General features: G+C 41.3%; 1 protein-coding gene across 4 annotated transcripts; it reads left to right on the forward strand.

The window, feature by feature from the left end:
• The first annotated feature begins 207 nt into the window (after positions 1–207).
• rhbdl2 (rhomboid, veinlet-like 2 (Drosophila)) lies at positions 208–12,246 on the forward strand. Of its 4 annotated transcripts, none has more exons than XM_021595363.3 (8): positions 208–399; positions 1,754–2,008; positions 5,379–5,527; positions 9,255–9,367; positions 9,771–9,871; positions 9,974–10,034; positions 10,162–10,223; positions 10,984–12,246. In XM_021595363.3, the coding sequence occupies exons 2-8, from the start codon at positions 1,772–1,774 to the stop codon at positions 11,158–11,160; spliced, it is 900 nt and encodes a 299-aa protein (XP_021451038.1). In that variant the 5' UTR covers positions 208–399; positions 1,754–1,771; the 3' UTR covers positions 11,161–12,246. The 4 variants fall into 4 exon arrangements, with proteins under 4 accessions (XP_021451038.1, XP_021451021.1, XP_021451027.1 ...); XM_021595346.3 differs by having other exon boundaries at positions 380–526; XM_021595352.3 differs by having other exon boundaries at positions 387–745.
• The last annotated feature ends 4,971 nt before the right edge of the window (positions 12,247–17,217 follow it).

The raw sequence follows: 17,217 nt of genomic DNA on the forward strand, positions 1-17,217 counted from the left end.
TATGTGAAAATCAACAAGCAGACCAATAAATTCAGTACATGTAAAACGTGTTTTTTGAGGCGAGTCATTATTATGGGTATTCTTTTGTAATGGTCTCTTACACCCTCTACTGGTACAACTCGTATTGTGCAGAAATGGGATGCTTGGCAGTACAGCAGTCTTTTCCTTCGGAATAATTGAAATATGTTGACACCAGAGTCGTTGATTGTCTGTGGTTCACGAAACAACGATGCATATCACTATTTTTATGACCAGTTGTTGATGGACATTATGCAGGTAAAATGCCTAGTTAAATAAGGGTATTTTATATATATATATATATATATATATATATAAATGGGGACCTCCAGCCAAAGCCCATGACGACATCACCTATATCAGGTGTTACCGGAAGCGCAGGTAAGTTGTTGCAAAATGCCTGCCAAGTTTGCGCTACATTCAATTTTTTAGATTTGCTTTTCAAGTAGTGCCGCTTCAGAGGTTTGCTTGGAAAAAGGAAGTTCCGCTGCAGGAAAAGCTAAGCCAGGTCTATAATTATCTCAAGTCATTTATCAGAATAGACCGTCATTTTCCCAAATGTGCAGTTGTGAGGATTTTACACGCCTTGGAATGTCCGGACTGTTTTAGAATTGCGTGAAAATATAAAAACAAAAGTATTTGAGAACTTCCACAATTTATGTATTTTAAGATGCTAGTGGAAACGTTGAGTTGAATAATTTTTCACGGCAGCGCTTTCAGTCCGTACGTAAGTTACTTCTAAACTTTATAAATACCATTGCATTCTATATAGGCCTACAGAGTAAAGCCGCTGTTATTATGGAAAATGTGCAGACCAACTTCTGTACTGAATGGGACATGAGTGTGTGTGGGTTAAGTTTACATAGGCTCATGGTTCATATATAGGTAAACTGAAAAAAATCCAGGTAATCGAAAAGGGGTTTAGGGAAATTCACGTGTATTGCCCGCGCTTCTATTTATTTCATTCATATTGACCCTACAGTGGCAGACTCCAAAGTAGCCCAATATATCAGCCATTGATGTGTTTGGCCAGGGTTACCTAATGAGCCGTCCGAATTTATTTCCCCGCTTAAGTTTTCGGAGAAAATAAACATATATATTAGTAAAACCTTTTTTTGGGGAAAACCCAAGTATTCCCACACATATAGATGCATATGTGATTGTATCTCAATGTAATCAAGGTTTCAAATTGTTTTTGCCAAATTCTATATCTGTTTGGGATTCATGCGGTAAGTTTTCTGGCCCCCGAAAGCATCCGCTCTGTGTTGCGTAACTGCTCTAATTGTCCCCAGAGACAACAATTTTACACATCAAAGCCGAACTTTACATGTTTATCACAGTATCAAATACCTCACTAATGTGTCGTTAACCCTTTTATCTACTCAACCCGTAATTCAGAAGCCAATATCTCACCCTTAGTTTTGTTAATCTGACGTAAACCCAACCCATTTAACACAACATACACTCTAACAAATCAATTACGGTTCCTTTGAAAGGCGAAACCCTGACCTTTATGGTTTTAGTCCAAATAAATCCTCCGCCTATGGTGTAGTTTTCCAGACACCGATTAAGTAAAATCTAATCAGTGTCTAGGAAACCAGCCCTCATTGTATGTCTATCGACACATACTAAAAAGACATTGACATACTTTCATAGGGAATGCATGATCTAAAATGGAGAAATGTAGCATGTTCTTCCTGTCAATTCATTTGATTCATCCACTTTATTTGTCTAGGCTACAATCTGAGGAGTGATGGACAGAGACATTGAAGAGCAGGACCCCCTCGCCGTAGACCCTGTTGACCGAGATGGGAGACGGATGGGGGATACGGGAGGTGATGATGACGGGAATAGGAAGGTTGGATGCTGTGAGAGGTTCCATCGCTCCATCTCCAAGTGGATGCTTCCGGAAGAACTCCACGAACAGTACCTGGAGCGAGCCAACTGCTGCCCCCCTCCCATCTTCATCATCCTCATCAGCATCGGAGAGGTGAGGGTTGATACGCATCATACTAATGGCAGCACAGCACTGACAACAAGTAGTCTCTAATGCATCTGCATACGTTATGATGATTGTGTTATACCTGGGTGAATTTTCAATTTTAGGAAATGCTCTGGACGTAGTATTTAAAGAGAGAGGTGCAGCTGATATTGTACCTCCACCATGGTTCATTTTAAAATAAATGCTGAAAATAAGGTCTGGGTAAACACAGGCTTAGGAGATCTTATACGTTTTGCTCTATGAGATAATCTTTATCCGCTAACGCCACTTTTGTCTGAATTTTGAAGCCTATAAAGCACAAAGGCTTTATAAGTAATAAAGGTCATGTTAACTGACTGATATCTCATTAGAACAAAAAGTATAAACTCTCCTAAGCCTGTGTTAACCTCCGACCTTATTTTCGATGTTTATGTCCAAAACCCTATTCTTTCCCCATTAATTTTCCCCATAGGAATGGCTGAACAAACCAGAGGTAACAGATTTCTGTTTTTTTAGGACTACAAGCTGGCGAGCTCTATTAAAATGGCTCAACATTGGTATTTGTGTATTCAAACACTGAGTTTGGATGCGGCTACGGTCTGAACTGTAGAGCTCTTGTACCTGACATTCCTCTCTCTCCTTCTGCTGTGGGAGGTCTCGGCCAGCTTCTCCATCTCAATGTCTGAATTCATCCAAGGTTCTTAGAGCACTCCATAGACCTATGCGTTGGCTCAATGAAAATAGAGTGAGCACAATTGACATTGGGACCAGGGTTTAAGGAATGTGTTTTTACAGTTTTTTTTGATTGCTAAACGACAGTGGGCACAACTGGAGTCACATGTGCAAAACTCTAACTACAGTCTGCACTACCAACAGTCACCTGAGCTAAACAGTTCACATCACCTGCAAAACTCATTCCAAGCAACACAACTCTTAACACATGGCTCAAAACACGCTCAGTGCAGCCAAACACTATGCACAACCCTCACTGAGATAACACACACTGTCACTCAGAACACACTGAGAGTAAAAACACTAGCATCAAACACCAATACAGAAAATACAAACTTTTCATCATTACAGTTTGAACAATTTCAGTGACTTCATACAAAGTACTATTTTCTTCAAAGAAAAGAGTGACATTCTTTCACATGATTTATAATTTTTTTTAGAACATAACAATTATTTAAGGTAAATGAAAATTAGCAGTTTGCTTCAATAATTTACGAAATTACAGTAATGAGAAAAAAAAGGTAGAAACTAAAAGTACATACTGTAATTCAAACAAATAATTGAGGGGCTAATCCTGCCTCTCTCTAGCATCAATCAGGCCACAGGTTTTCTTCAACATCACATCTAATGTTTTCTCTTGCCATGCACCTGGGGAAGAACCTTCTGGAGTGCCTTATCCATCCCTGGCAGTCCTCTGGACTCGTGTCCTCACATCCGGCACGCATGGCTTCCAAAAGAGACATTTGGTCATGTGGGTGGTGACCAAACACTTTCCACCTCCAGGCAGAGAAAAACTCCTCTATTGGGTTGAGGAAGGGTGAATATGCAGGCAGGTACAAAACCATACATCTGTGATGTGCTGCAAACCAATCTGTGACAGCTGCAGAGTGGTGAAAAGCAACGTTATCGCAAACTATGACAAAAACTTGGGGGTTTCTTACTGGCTCCCCCTGTTCTGCTGGCACTAGCTGAGCATAGAGCTGTTCTAGGAAAGCTATAAGCCTTTCTGTGTTGTATGGGCCAATGAGTGGTGTGTTGAGAAGCAAACCATCATTGGCCATTGCAGCACACATGGTGATATTTCCCCCCCTTTGGCCTGGAACCTCCACAGTGGCCCTTTGACCTATAACATTCCTTCCTCTGCGCTGTGTTTTGGCAAGGTTAAATCCAGCTTCATCGATAAATACAAATGAATGTGGTCTTTCCAGTGCTTCCACCTCCATTACTCTCTGTAAAACAGTAAGTGCACAGTTTTACTGTAGAAATGCTAGTGTTTTTTTTTACTGTAAATATTTTGTATAGCTGTGTACGTAACCTCAGTCGTCTTACCTGGACATATTGGTATCTTTGCTCTTTTACCCGTTCACTGTTTCTCTCGAACGGTACAGTGTATAACTGTTTCATTGTAACTTGGTGTTTCTTTAGGACTCGAGCAATAGTTGTTGTGCTGACAGAATTAACATTTTCAAATATATCATTATCAGCCAGCACTCTATCTTGAATCTCCCGCAGTTTTATTGCATTGTCGACAACAACCATGTCAACAATAGCATTTTCCTGCGCATCTGAAAATATTTTTCCTCTTCCCCCTGTTGGGGGCAGCCTTTGGGTCCTGTTGTAAAAATACATTTTCGGGTCAAACTTACTGTAATATATATCTGTGTAAATATTCTATAATTGCAATACAAAATAGATTCCTGTAATGTTTTCATTTACTGTAAGGATGTAACTCTCAACTGTTTGCATGATGGAAAATTCGCATTACAGATGCCACTGTGGATCTTTGCAGATTGGGTTGCACCCTCAACCCTGCCTCTCTCAATGAGAGACCATGGTTCACGACATGGTCTATAAGTGTAGCCCTTATTTCATCTGAAATAACAGCTCTTTGTCTTCCTCCACGCACCCATCTTCCTTGTTCCATTTCCAAAATGAGTCTTTCTGAGCTCTACCTATATATACTGTAATATGTGTGTGTTCACTAACAAGTCTAAAACAAGACACCTGCTTAGCCTTTCAGCTGAAATTGCAATCAGCAGTGTTTGAAAGGCACAAGGCTGAAATCTATTCCGTTTTGAATGTGTGGTTCACAGTTTTGACAGCAGTGTGTTAGCATTTGAACAAAGTGCTGTAAATCCACAGTGTTGTGCAGGTTGTGGTTAAAGTCATGGGATAAGTGTGTAGAGTTTTGAAAACTGTGTTCAAGCAATGAAAAACGAACTAGAGTTTGGTCCACGTGAACTGCTGCTGTGCAGACTGTAGTTAGAGTTTTGCACATGTGACTCCAGTTGTGTCCACTGTCGTTTAGCAATCGAAAAAAACTGTAATCATACACAACTGTACACTTTGTCCATGACATTTCACTGATATTGTAGTAGTATGGTGAGCTTGTTATGGCAGAATCCTTGAGATGTGGGTTTTTATGTTAAAGGTGAAGTGAGTGGAAAAATGTGCCTTGTTTCCATTGTGTTTTATCAGTTTGAAACATGTTTGTATGCTGCTGTAATGGTCTGCTCTGCCCATACTGCAAACCCTTTATGAAAGGCTGACGAATGGCTACATTTTTAAAGCAACTGTTTTAGCCTTTCAGGACCCCTCCTGTCATTATGTAACTAGTCACTGATCTACCCTGTGTCTGTCTGGACAGTTAGCAGTGTTTATCTACTATGCGGTGTGGAAGCCCCAGAAGCAGTGGGTCACCCTGGGCGAGGGCATCTGGAACAGCCCTCTCTCCTACAAGTCTGACCGGCGGGAGGAGGCGTGGCGCTTTGTCTCCTACATGTTTGTCCACGCTGGGTAAGGGTCACCTCACCTCACACAGATGCCCAAGCCCACTGGAGATTCTCCATTGGCCAAACTTTTTAGTCAATCAAATTGATTTATAAAGCCCTTCTTACATTAGCTGATGTCACAAAGTGCTGCACAGAAACCCAGCCTAAAATCCCAAACTGCAAGCAATGCAGGTGAAGAAGCACGGTGGCTAGGAAAAACTCCCTAGAAAGGCTAGAACCTAGGAAGAATCCTAGAGAGGAACCAGGCTATGAGGGGTGGCCAGTCCTCTTCTGGCTGTGCCAGGTGGAGATTAAAACAGAACATGGCCAAGATGTTCAAATGTTCATAGATGACCAGCAGGGTCAAATAATAATAATCACAGTGGTTGTCAAGGGTGCAACAGGTCAGCACCTCAGGAGTAAATGTCAATTGCCTTTTCATCATTCAGAGTATCTCTACCGCTCCTGCTGTCTCTAGAGAGTTGAAAACAGCAGGTCTGGGACAAGTAGCACGTCCGGTGAACAGGTCAGGGTTCCATAGCCGAAGGCAGGACAGTTGAAACTGGAGCAGCAGCACGACCAGGTGGACTGGGGACAGCAAAGAGTCATCAGGCCAGGTAGTCCTGAGGCATGGTCCTAGGGCTCAGGTCCTCCGAGAGAGAGATAATTAGAGAGAGCATACTTAAATTCACCCAGGACACCGAATAAGAAAGGAGAAATACTCCAAATATAACAGACTGACCCTAGCCCCCCCAACACAAACTACTGCAGCATAAATATTGGATGCTGAGACAGGAGGTGTCGAGGGACACTGTGACCCCGTCCGACGATATCCGCGGACAGGGCCAAACAGGCAGGATATAACCCCACCCACTTTGCCAAAGCACAGCCCCCACACCACTAGAGGGATATCTTCAACCACCAACTTACCATCCTGAGACCAGGCTGAGTATAAAGATCTTCGCCACAAAGATCTTCGCCACGGCACAACCCAAGGGGGGAGGGGGCGCCAACCCGGATAGGAGGATCACGTCAGTGACTCAACCCACTCAAGTGACACACCCCTCCATGGAAGAGCACCAGTAAGCCAGTGACTCATCCCCTGTAATAGGTTTAGAGGCAGAGAATCCCAGTGAAGAGAGGGTAACCGGCCAGACAGAGACAGCAAGGGCGGTTCCTTGCTCCAGTGCCTTTCCGTTCACATTCACACTCCTGGGCCAGACTACACTCAATCATAATACCTACTGAGGAGATGAGTCTTCAATAAAGACTTAAAGGTTGAGACCGCGTCTGTGTCTCTCACATGGGTAGGCAGACCATTCCATAAAAACGGAGCTCTATAGGAGAAAGCCCTGCCTCCAGCTGTTTGCTTAGGAATTCTAGGGACAGTAAGGAGGCCTGCATCTTGTGACCGTAGCTTACATGTAGGTACGGCAGGGTCAAATCAAAAAGATAGGTAGGAGAAAGCCCATGTAATGCTTTGTAGGTTAGCAGTAAAACCTTGTAATCAGCCCTTGCCTTAACAGGAAGCCAGTGTAGAGAGGCTAGCACTGGAGTAATATGATTTTTTTGGTTCTAGTCAAGATTCTAGCAGCCGTGTTTAGCACTAACTGAAGATTATTTAGTGCTTTATCCAGGTCGCCGGAAAGTAGAGCATTGCAGTAGTCTAACCTAGAAGTGACAAAAGCCTGGATACATTTTTCTGCATCGTTTTTGGACCGAAAGTTTCTGATTTTTGCAATGTTACGTAGATGGAAAAAAGCTGTCCTTGAAACAGTCTTGATATGTTCATCAAAAGAGAGATCACGGTCCAGAGTAACTCGGAGGTCCTTCACAGTTTTATTTGAGATGACTGTACAACCATCAAGCTTAATTGTCAGATTCAACAGAAGAACTTTCTTTCTTGGGACCTAGAACAAGCATTTCTGTTTTGTCTGAGTTTAAAAGTAGAACATTTGCAGCCATCCACTTCCTTATGTCTGAAACACAGGCTTCCAGGGAGGACAATTTTGGGGCTTCACCATGTTTCATCGAAATGCACAGCTGTGTGTTATCCGCATTGCAGTGTAAGTTAAAATTATTTTTCTGAATGACATCACCAAGAGGTAAAATATATAGTGAAAACAATAGTGGTCCTAAAACGGAGCCTTGAGGAACACCGAAATTTACAGTTGATTTGTCGGAGGACAAACCATCCACAGAGACAAACTGATATCTTTCCCACAGAAAAGATCTCAACCAGGCCAGAACTTGTCCGTGTAGACCAATTTGGATTTCCAATCTCTCCAAAAGAATGTGGTGATCGATGGTATCAAAAGCAGCACTGAGGTCTTGGAGCACGAGGACAGATGCAGAGCCTCGGTCTGACGCCATTAAAAAATAATTTACCACCTTCACAAGTGCAGTCTCAGTGCTATGAGGGGGTCTAAAACCAGACTGAAGCATTTTGTATACATTGTTTGTCTTCAGGAAGGCAGTAAGTTGCAGTGCAACAGCTTTTTCATTTTTTTTTGTTGAGAAGAATGGAAGATTCGATATAGGCCGATAGTTTTTAATATTTTCTGGGTCAACTAATTATGTGACTTCTGAAGGTAAGTTGCTAAATTATATTAGGAGATACAATGATACAAACCCCCAAGAAATCAATTTTAATTCCATGTTATAAGGCAATAAAATAGACAAATTGCAAAGGGGGTGAATCCTTTCGCAAGCCACTGTACTTCTGGTGCATGACCTGTACTGTATTTGAATGGGCTTCAAGCTTATTTGATCAAATTCATGAAAATGTGGTAATTTAAGATATGTACAATTATATTCTTATTCATGGCTTAATTTACTTCAACCTGATGCCTTTTAATTAAGGTTTTGGATTGCATTTTTTCTCATATTTGGAAACCTTTATAAAAGGCATTGGGTAAAGGTTAATACAGTAAATCTACTAATATAATTTAGCAACTTAAAAGGACCCCATTTTCATGAATTTGACGACATTAGCTTGATGTCCATTCAAAATCGTTGCCCTTGAGTTGAATATGTTAGCTAGTTAGCTTGCCAGTGGGCTAAATTATGCTGTGGAATTTACCCCATAAGGAGTTTTTACCAGAAATAATTTGAGTATCTTCTCAGGTAAAATAATATTTTTAGGATGTGTTGAAATGTACTTTGCTTGCAAACATGGGAACAGGACGGGACCAAAGTTGTGGAAAGCTGAACTTTATCCATATACTCCACGATTTCGCGTCAATTTCGACCAATAAAAGCTGACTATAGCTTCTAGCCCCTGCTGGATTGGCTGTTGATGCTTGCTTTCTAGTTTTTCTAGCAGCCACATGAGGGCGACGCTAGCGTGGCTATCTGATTTAACGCTGATAGTGGAAATCCGCCTTGAGGCTATTAGCTACTACTAGCTTGAAAATATTGAATGCTAGAATGCACAGTTGTTTTCACTTTGGTTGGCAAGTTTACCAGCTGACACTAATGCTTCTGATATAATTTCTGTGGCTTCAATGATTTATGAACTTCTCTGACACTGGCCCCAGTGTACAAGTATCCTGGGGCAAAGAGGCTACTATTGTCGAAATAGTATCTAACTAGCTTGGATTTTAGCTAGTGTGTGCGTGCGTACTTCATAGATTGCAAGAACCCCTTTGCAATGACCAAGCTACCCCAGTGAAAAATTCCTGGCGCCACCAAAGTACTCCCAAGTCCCAACTCCCATGTCTCCATCTCCCCTCTGTCATCCTCCCCCACAGCGTGGAGCACATCCTGGGCAACCTGGTGATGCAGCTACTGCTGGGCATCCCGCTGGAGCTGGTCCACAAAGGCTTTGAAGTGGGCATGGTCTACATGGCAGGCGTCCTAGCAGGTGGGCATCCACATACACCCACCTTTTCCATTGACGTACAGTCAATTAGACACAGTTGTCTTCAAAGGTTTGTTATGACTGAATAAAGTTGCTTTTTAAGTTGACTCTGTTTTGGTTAGTGACATGAATAGTATAGCATTAGATTGGTTAACCAACACAATGTGCGCGACAGGTTGCCTTAGTTAATATTAGCTTGCTTGTTTACATACCACCTCCGGATTTTTCCTGATCATGACTGCACAATGCTAGCAACTCACAGCCACAGAGCTGTGTAGATGGTATTCACGTTTCACACTTAAGTCTGAAATTCTTTCGCTTCTCAAAAGTTAGTTTTCCTGTTTGGGTTTCATAGCTGAAATGTCTGTAATGCTATAGATGACCTTCTCATGCATGTTTTCTTCAGGCTCCCTGGCCAGCTCCATATTTGATCCTCTCAGTGCTCTGGTAGGGGCCTCTGGGGGGGTATATGCCCTCATAGGGGGATACTTCATGAATGCTGTTGTGGTGAGTTCTGGCTAACTGCTGATTCTACTATTTTAGCAGATTGTTTTTCTCTCTCTCATTATTTCCTTTTTCCTTCCTCTTGTGTTACACCCTGGCCTACAGAACTTCAGAGAGATGATTCCTGTCCTTGGAGTGTTTCGTATTGGAGTGATTGTAATTATTGGTAGGTCTCTTCTCAGATCCACTCTTCTTGTTTGCCCACCAGTGCCTCAAGGTTTACTGTTCCAGCAGCGCCCACGCCTCTGTGGTTGTATTTCAGTAGCTAAACGTTCAATGTTTTCTTTCTCAAGTCGGGACAGATGTCGGATTCGCCCTTTACAGAAGATTTCTAACTCACGACGTTGGCTTGAAGGTAAGACATTTTTTTTTTTTTTTTCGCATGCCCTTTCTCTTCTTAAAATGCTTGGCATTGAAATATTTCCCACAAACAGATAAGTATTGTTTCAGCAGAGAGCAATGCTTTTTTTTTAGAACAGTCTTTAGTTCACAGCTGGAGAGGCTCTTATGCGAAGTCCCTTAGACCAATATAACTGTGAATAGATCTGGCTTTTATCAGTGTATGCAAATAGAAAACTAGAGACAAAACAGTACCACCCAGCTGCATTATACAGGTTACAGTTACACAGGACTGACTAATATCTAAACCAGATTGCCCTCTACACACACTGTGTCACACACACAACCTGTCTGTTCCCCCTGAATTATTGCACCCAAACCATTCCTGTCACTAGAACTGAGTGTGATCCTTGATTCTGTTCTCTCTGCTTTAGAAGCTGAGAGCATGATAAGGGTTGCAGCTGTTTGTCTTTCCAGCAGCCTAACTGACTGGCCTATAGACTACTAATCTATCACCTGCTTCCCCTCTCTCATCTTGCATTTATTTCCTGTTTTCTTGGTCTTTGTGAGAAGTGCAGTTTCACATTCACTGGCTGCTTTCAAACTGGTCCTGCTAGTTTTACTGGCTGTCCACCCTTTGCATACTAACCACAGTGACAGGGCAGAGGGCACAGTGAGAGGGCAGAGGGCAGAGGGTAAGGCTGCAGCACAGCATGTCTTTGTTGGTTTGAAGGGAAAACGCGACTGAAATGAGACTCCACCCTGGTCTCCCTCAGGTCTCGTTTGTGGCGCACATCGGAGGAGGGGTGGCTGGGATGACCATTGGCTACGTGTTCTTCAGCGCCTACAACCAGAAGCTCCTGAAGGACCCGCGTTTCTGGCTCTGCATAGTCGGCTATGTAGTCTTCCTCTTGTTCGCTGTGCTCTTCAACATCTTCCTTTCCCCTGCATAATTCCACACTACACGAATGAATGCGTTTTGAATAACGGAAATAGGGCATTTCAGGGACTTGGAAGGTTATCCAAAAAATGTAAATCTCTACTGCAGGAGAGAAGAGATTTAAATGGAAAGAGGGACGCCCTGTTGCTGAAGTGTAGTATTACACACAGCACAAATTCTCTTTGTTACATGTTTATTTTAGTGATGTTGATAATGATCTGAACTCAATATATCTGTTTGTTGGTGTTACAGGTCTTTTTTTTTCATGATGTTTGTCCTGATTGGTCAGTGAGGTAGGACATTATTTCCCCAAGCAGGTCCTTTCCTCCAAGTTTTAGATTGGCCTACAAGTGAGTATTTTCAAGCCATCAGGAGCAGTGTAACATCTGTTGGTGACTGGAGTGTCAATTCATAAACAAGCCATGACAATGGCCCAATGCCAGGTTATTGTTTCACTTCCCTGTTGACAGGATGAGACGCTGTCTGCCAATAGTACATATCAATGTAAATCTGCTCACACATCCTTGGCTAAGCCTCTTTCAATGATAATTTATTGAACACATATTTTTAATTTGTTTTCCTCTTTCCTCTTCTACTTGCCAGCAGTTTGTAATTTGTCTGTTAGTCCTTTGGGTGTTTTAGGATGTTTGTGTACAGTGGAACAGTAGAGGGCAGCACTTTCCATTGTATATTAGGCATTTTCTATATCATTTCAATTGTACCAGTGTGTATTAGTCTACATAATCTTTTTAGTAAAATGAAAAGGCCTCAATTTAAGGCCATCTGGGTGGCACATTTTTATTGAAGATATCTTCAAATGTTTCTCCTAAACTTATTTGTGGTGATATTTGTTAGTTGGTATCTGAAACCAAATGGTGGTTAAAAAAAACAATACATACTTTAGGTATTTATGTAATTACAACTTTACCATGTACTTTCCAAGTAAATCTTAGGTAGATAGCATAACATTCCAAATGTAAATTACTTGTTTTTTATTTGAAGCTTTTTTTTTCTGCTTTTTAAAAAAAAAATCACCAGACTTGATACTGTATCTTCATCACTTTTACATTAAATAAATATTTTACATACATTTCCAAAATCCCTTCAGATCGTGTGTGTTGACAAAGCCATGCATAATCCAATCTCTGAAAATTATTAGATTGAGTTTTTGTTGTTTAAACTCTATTTGGTGTTATATGACTAATACGTTAATCTTGGCAAAACTATTTTAATTCATCTGGCCTTCAGCAAGCCAGACATGGGGGTTAGTGAATGGGTATGGAGCAGGATATTTGCTTGGCAGATGTCTGACCTGAACCAGGGTGCCAAGCAGCCTCGCTTCTATGGCTCTCATTAGCCGACAGTGGCTTTAAAAAAAAAAGACAATTGATCGTACCCCAATGACAGCCACCACTCTAGCCAGTTTATGTGGAACATTCCATAGATCCAGACTCGGAACATCAATACAGTGCCATTTATTTCATTGTGTGCTAGTTAGTGCTTGTTTGCTTTGTGGACACTTAAGCTATTGGGTAAGAGGGGTAATGAACTTCAGAAATACTGATGAATTAGTAATGGCCAAGTTGTCATTGCAAATAAGTATTACATTCACCAAACTGATTGAATCTAGGCTAAATAAAATCCTTAAACAAGGTTCACCTAATGTGAACCCCTGACTATAAATGTGTTTGAATCAGACTAATTTGGAAAGTGACTCAATCCCTCTAGTGTTGCCAAATGATTAGACTTGTATTCTAAAGAGAGACCATCTCAGGTGAATGGTATAGTCCGTCTATATTGGGTACCAGACTGTTCAATCCTAAACAATGTTAGCTCCTGTATTAAAGTAGAGTAAAGCAGAACCAGACTGGCACACCGTCTACCCAGCAATAATCCACCCAGGATTTGGGGTTAAGGTTTCGTACTGAGAACCAATATTTCCACATTTTCCCTTAGTTAGAGAATGACAATCTGGTTTACTCATCGTGGGGAGATACTAGTAGAAAATAATTGAATTTGGGTCAGTGGGTAAATGTAATTGATTATTCTGCCAAATTTAACATGAATGAGTGGCAGGTGCTTTGGAAAGCTAGAAAGTGTTTGAGAGAGACATTAGGGATAGCATTTGAAAGAATGTCTGTGTTCGAGTACTCTGATAAATGATTTTGAGTACTTCATATTAGTTTTAAGTTAAACAAGTTTGAAGGGGGAAAAATCCTGTATGCTATTGGTTGTTCCAATTACTGGTTGTTCTGAAAACAAAACATAATGTATTTTCACTGCACTTGATACACCACAAACTATAAACAGAGTTTGAAATTGTGGCAGTGCGCATACATTTAACCTGCTAAATATACTGAACAAAAATGGGAGGCAGGCCCACCCACTGGGGAGCCAGGACCTGCCAATCAGAATGGGTTTTTCCCCACAAATGGGCTTTATTACAAATGTAAATACTCCTCAGTTTCATCAGCTTTCTGGGTGGCTGGTATCAGACAATCCCTTAGGTGAAGAAGCCGGATGGGGGGTCCTAGGCTGGCCTGGTTACAAGTGGTCTGCGGTTGTGAGGCTGGTTGGACGTAATACCAAATTCTCTAAAGCGAAGTTGAGGCGGCTTATTTTAGGGAAAGGAACATCAAATTCTCTGGCAACAGCTCTGGTGGACAGTCCTGCTGTCAGCATGCCAAAACTTGAGACATCTGTAGCATTGTGTTGTGTGACAAAACTGCACATTTTAGAGCTGACTTTTATTGTCCCCAGCACAAGGTGCACCTCATGCTGTTTAATCAGTTTCTTGATATGCCACACCTGTCAGGTGGATGGATTATCTTGGCAAAGGAAAAATGCTCACAAACAAGGATGTAAAAAAAAATGTGTGCACAAAATGTGAGAGAAATGAGCTTTTTGTGCGTACGGAAACTTTGAGATCTGTTATTTCAGCTCATGAAAGATGGGACCAACACTTTACATGTTGCATTTATATTTTTGTTCAGTATAGTTACATTTTGTAAATTTAGTGTACAGGAATTTGATTATTAGTAATAGAATATAAACCTTTTATCGAGTACTCAAGCCCATCCCTAATAGACATCAATTGCACATCACACAGATTGGCCAACTCCAATTGGTGTTAGTCTACTTGTTGATAGACCAAATAACAGACCCATGTAACTGCACTGTGCATTGACCAGTCGATTATCAAAATCTCATTGACATATATTCTTTGGAAATAATGATAGTATGATCTGGTGAAAGGAAAACCACAAAGAAAGTTGTGTTTTCTGATCATGACATGAGACTATATGTAGGCTAATACGTACAATGATCATAACTGCATTTCAATTTGTAACTGCTTTATAAACACTGCTTTCGGGTCGAGTTACAGGACCCAGATTATGCCAACTCCTGGACAAAAAAACAGATTGCAAGTTTTGAATATACAGTTAAGTCGGAAGTTGACATACACCATAGCCAAATACATTTAAACTCAGTTTTTCACAATTCCTGACATTTAATCCTAGTAAAAATTCCCTGTCTTGATTCAGTTAGGATCACCACGTTATTTTAATAATGTAAAATGTCAGAATAATAGTAGAGAGAATGATTTATTTCAGCTTTAATTTCCTTCATCACATTCCCAGTGGGTCAGAAGTTTACATACACTCAATTAGTATTTTCCTTTAAATTGTTTAACTTGGGTCAAACGTTTCGGGTAGCCTTCTACAAGCTTCCCACAATAAATTGGGTGAATTTTGGCCCATTCCTCCTGACAGAGCTGGTGTAACTGAGTCAGGTTTGTAGGCCTCCTTGCTCGCACATGCTTTTTCAGTTCTGCCCACAAATGTTCTATAGGATTGAGGTCAGGACTTTGTGATAGCCACTCCCATACCTTGACTTTGTTGTCCTTAATCAAATCACATTAATTTATATAGCCCTTTGTACATCAGCTGATATCTCAAAGTGCTGTACAGAAACCCTAAAACCCCAAACAGCAAGCAATGCTGTTGTAGAAGCACGGTGGCTAGGAAAAACTCCCTAGAAAGGCCAAAACCTAGGAAGAAACCTAGAGAGGAACCAGGCTATGTGGGGTGGCCAGTCCTCTTCTGGCTGTGCTGGGTGGAGATTATAACAGAACATGGCCAAGATGTTCATATGTTCATAAATGACCAGCATGGTCAAATAATAATTAATCACAGACAGAACAGTTGAAACTGGAGCAGCAGCACGGCCAGGTGGACTGGGGACAGCAAGGAATCATCATGTCAGGTAGTCTTGAGGCATGGTCCTAGGGCTCAGGTCCTCCGAGAGAGAGAAAGAAAGAGAGAATTAGAGAGAGCATAATTAAATTCACACAGGACACCGGATAGAACAGGAGAAGTACTCCAGATATAACAAATTGACCCTAGCCCCCCGACACAAACTGCTGCAGCATAAATACTGGAGGCTGAGACAGGAGGGGTCAGGAGTCACTGTGGCCCCATCCGAGGACACCCCCGGACAGGGCCAAACAGGAAGGATATAACCCCACCCACTTTGCCAAGACATTTTGCCACAACTTTGGAAGTATGCTTGGGGTCATTGTCCATTTGGATGACCCATTTGCGACCAAGCTTTAACTTCCTGACTGATGAACTTGTTGCTTCAAAATATCCACATAATTTTCCATCCTCATGATGCCATCAATTTTTTGAAGTTCACCAGTCCCTCCTGCAGCAAAGCACCCCCACAACATGATGCTGCCACCCCTGTGCTTCACAGTTGGAATGGTGTTCTTCGGCTTGCAAGTCTACCCCTTTTTCCTCCAAACATAACAATGGTCATTATGGCCAACAGTTTTATTTTCGTTTCATCAGACCAGAGGACATTTCTTCAAAAAGTACGATCTTTGTCCCCATGTGTAGTTGCAAACCGTAGTCTGGCTTTTTTATGGCGGTTTTGGAGCAGTGGCTTCTTCCTTGCTGAGCGGCCTTTCAGGTTATGTTGATATAGGACTCGTTTTACTGTGGATATACTTTTGAACCTGTTTCCTCCAGCATCTTCACAAGGGCCTTTGCTGTTGTTGTGGGATTTATTTGCACTTTTCATTCCAAAGTATGTTCATATCTAGGAGACAGAACACGTCTCCTTCCTGAGCGGTATGATGGCTGCGTGGTCCCATGGTGTTTATACTTGCGTACTATTGTTTGTACAGATGAACGTGGTACCTTCATGCCTTTGGAAATTGCTCACAATGATGAACCAGACTTCTGGAGGTTTACAATGTTTTTTCTGAGGTCTTGGCTGATTTCTTTGATTTTCCCATAATGTCAAGCAAAGAGGCACTGAGTTTGAAGGTAGGCCTTGAAATACATCCACAGGTACACCTCCAATTCACTCAAATAATCTCAATTAGCCTATCAGAAGCTTCTAAAGCCATGACATCATTTTCTGGAATTTTTCAAGCTGTTTAAAGGCACAGTCAATTTAGTGTATGTAAACTTCTGACCCATTGGACTTGTGATACAGTGAATTATACTGCAAGTGAAATAATTCTGTAAACAATTGTTGAAATAAGTACTTGTGTCATGCACAAAGTAGATGTCCTAACCGACTTGCCAAAACTATAGTTTGTCAACAAGAAACATGTGGAGTGGTTGAAAAACAAGTTTTAATGACTCCAACCTAAGTTTATGTAAACTTCCGACTTCAACTGTACCCTTAACATCTGTGGTAATCAGGTTTGAGCTCATTTCAAATTGAGGCAGTCAATTTAGAAGTTAACTGAAATTCCAATTGAATGATTGAAAAAAGGGAATCTATTTTCTGAAAAGGAGACGCTATTTATGTGACAAGTTTGGATTTTAAAAATTCATATCACTTCCTGAATTGACTGACTTCAATTGCCACAAGCCAGAGTAATTGATTTCTTGTAAATGGATACAAATGTTGTCAACTGCCAGAGATAACTTAATTACAGAGGGGAAGCACCAGAGTATGAAATCGGACATGACCCATTGATTGCATTACAAGAGTAAAAAAAAAACATAGATCTGAAAGAGTTGTGTGCCATGGCGTTATGTTGTTTGGGGGA

The sequence above is a fragment of the Oncorhynchus mykiss genome, chromosome 3, assembly GCF_057628025.1.
Source record: "Oncorhynchus mykiss isolate SJ-2025 chromosome 3, ASM5762802v1, whole genome shotgun sequence".
NCBI lineage: Eukaryota > Metazoa > Chordata > Actinopteri > Salmoniformes > Salmonidae > Oncorhynchus > Oncorhynchus mykiss.

Coding starts and splice junctions, on each gene's coding strand:
- rhbdl2 (XM_021595363.3), top strand. CDS start 1,772: ATGGACAGAGACATTGAAGAGCAGGACCCCCTCGCCGTAGACCCTGTT. Junction 10,035..10,161: donor TGGAGTGATTGTAATTATTG/GTAGGTCTCTTC, acceptor TTCTTTCTCAAG/TCGGGACAGATGTCGGATTC. Junction 10,224..10,983: donor CTCACGACGTTGGCTTGAAG/GTAAGACATTTT, acceptor GGTCTCCCTCAG/GTCTCGTTTGTGGCGCACAT.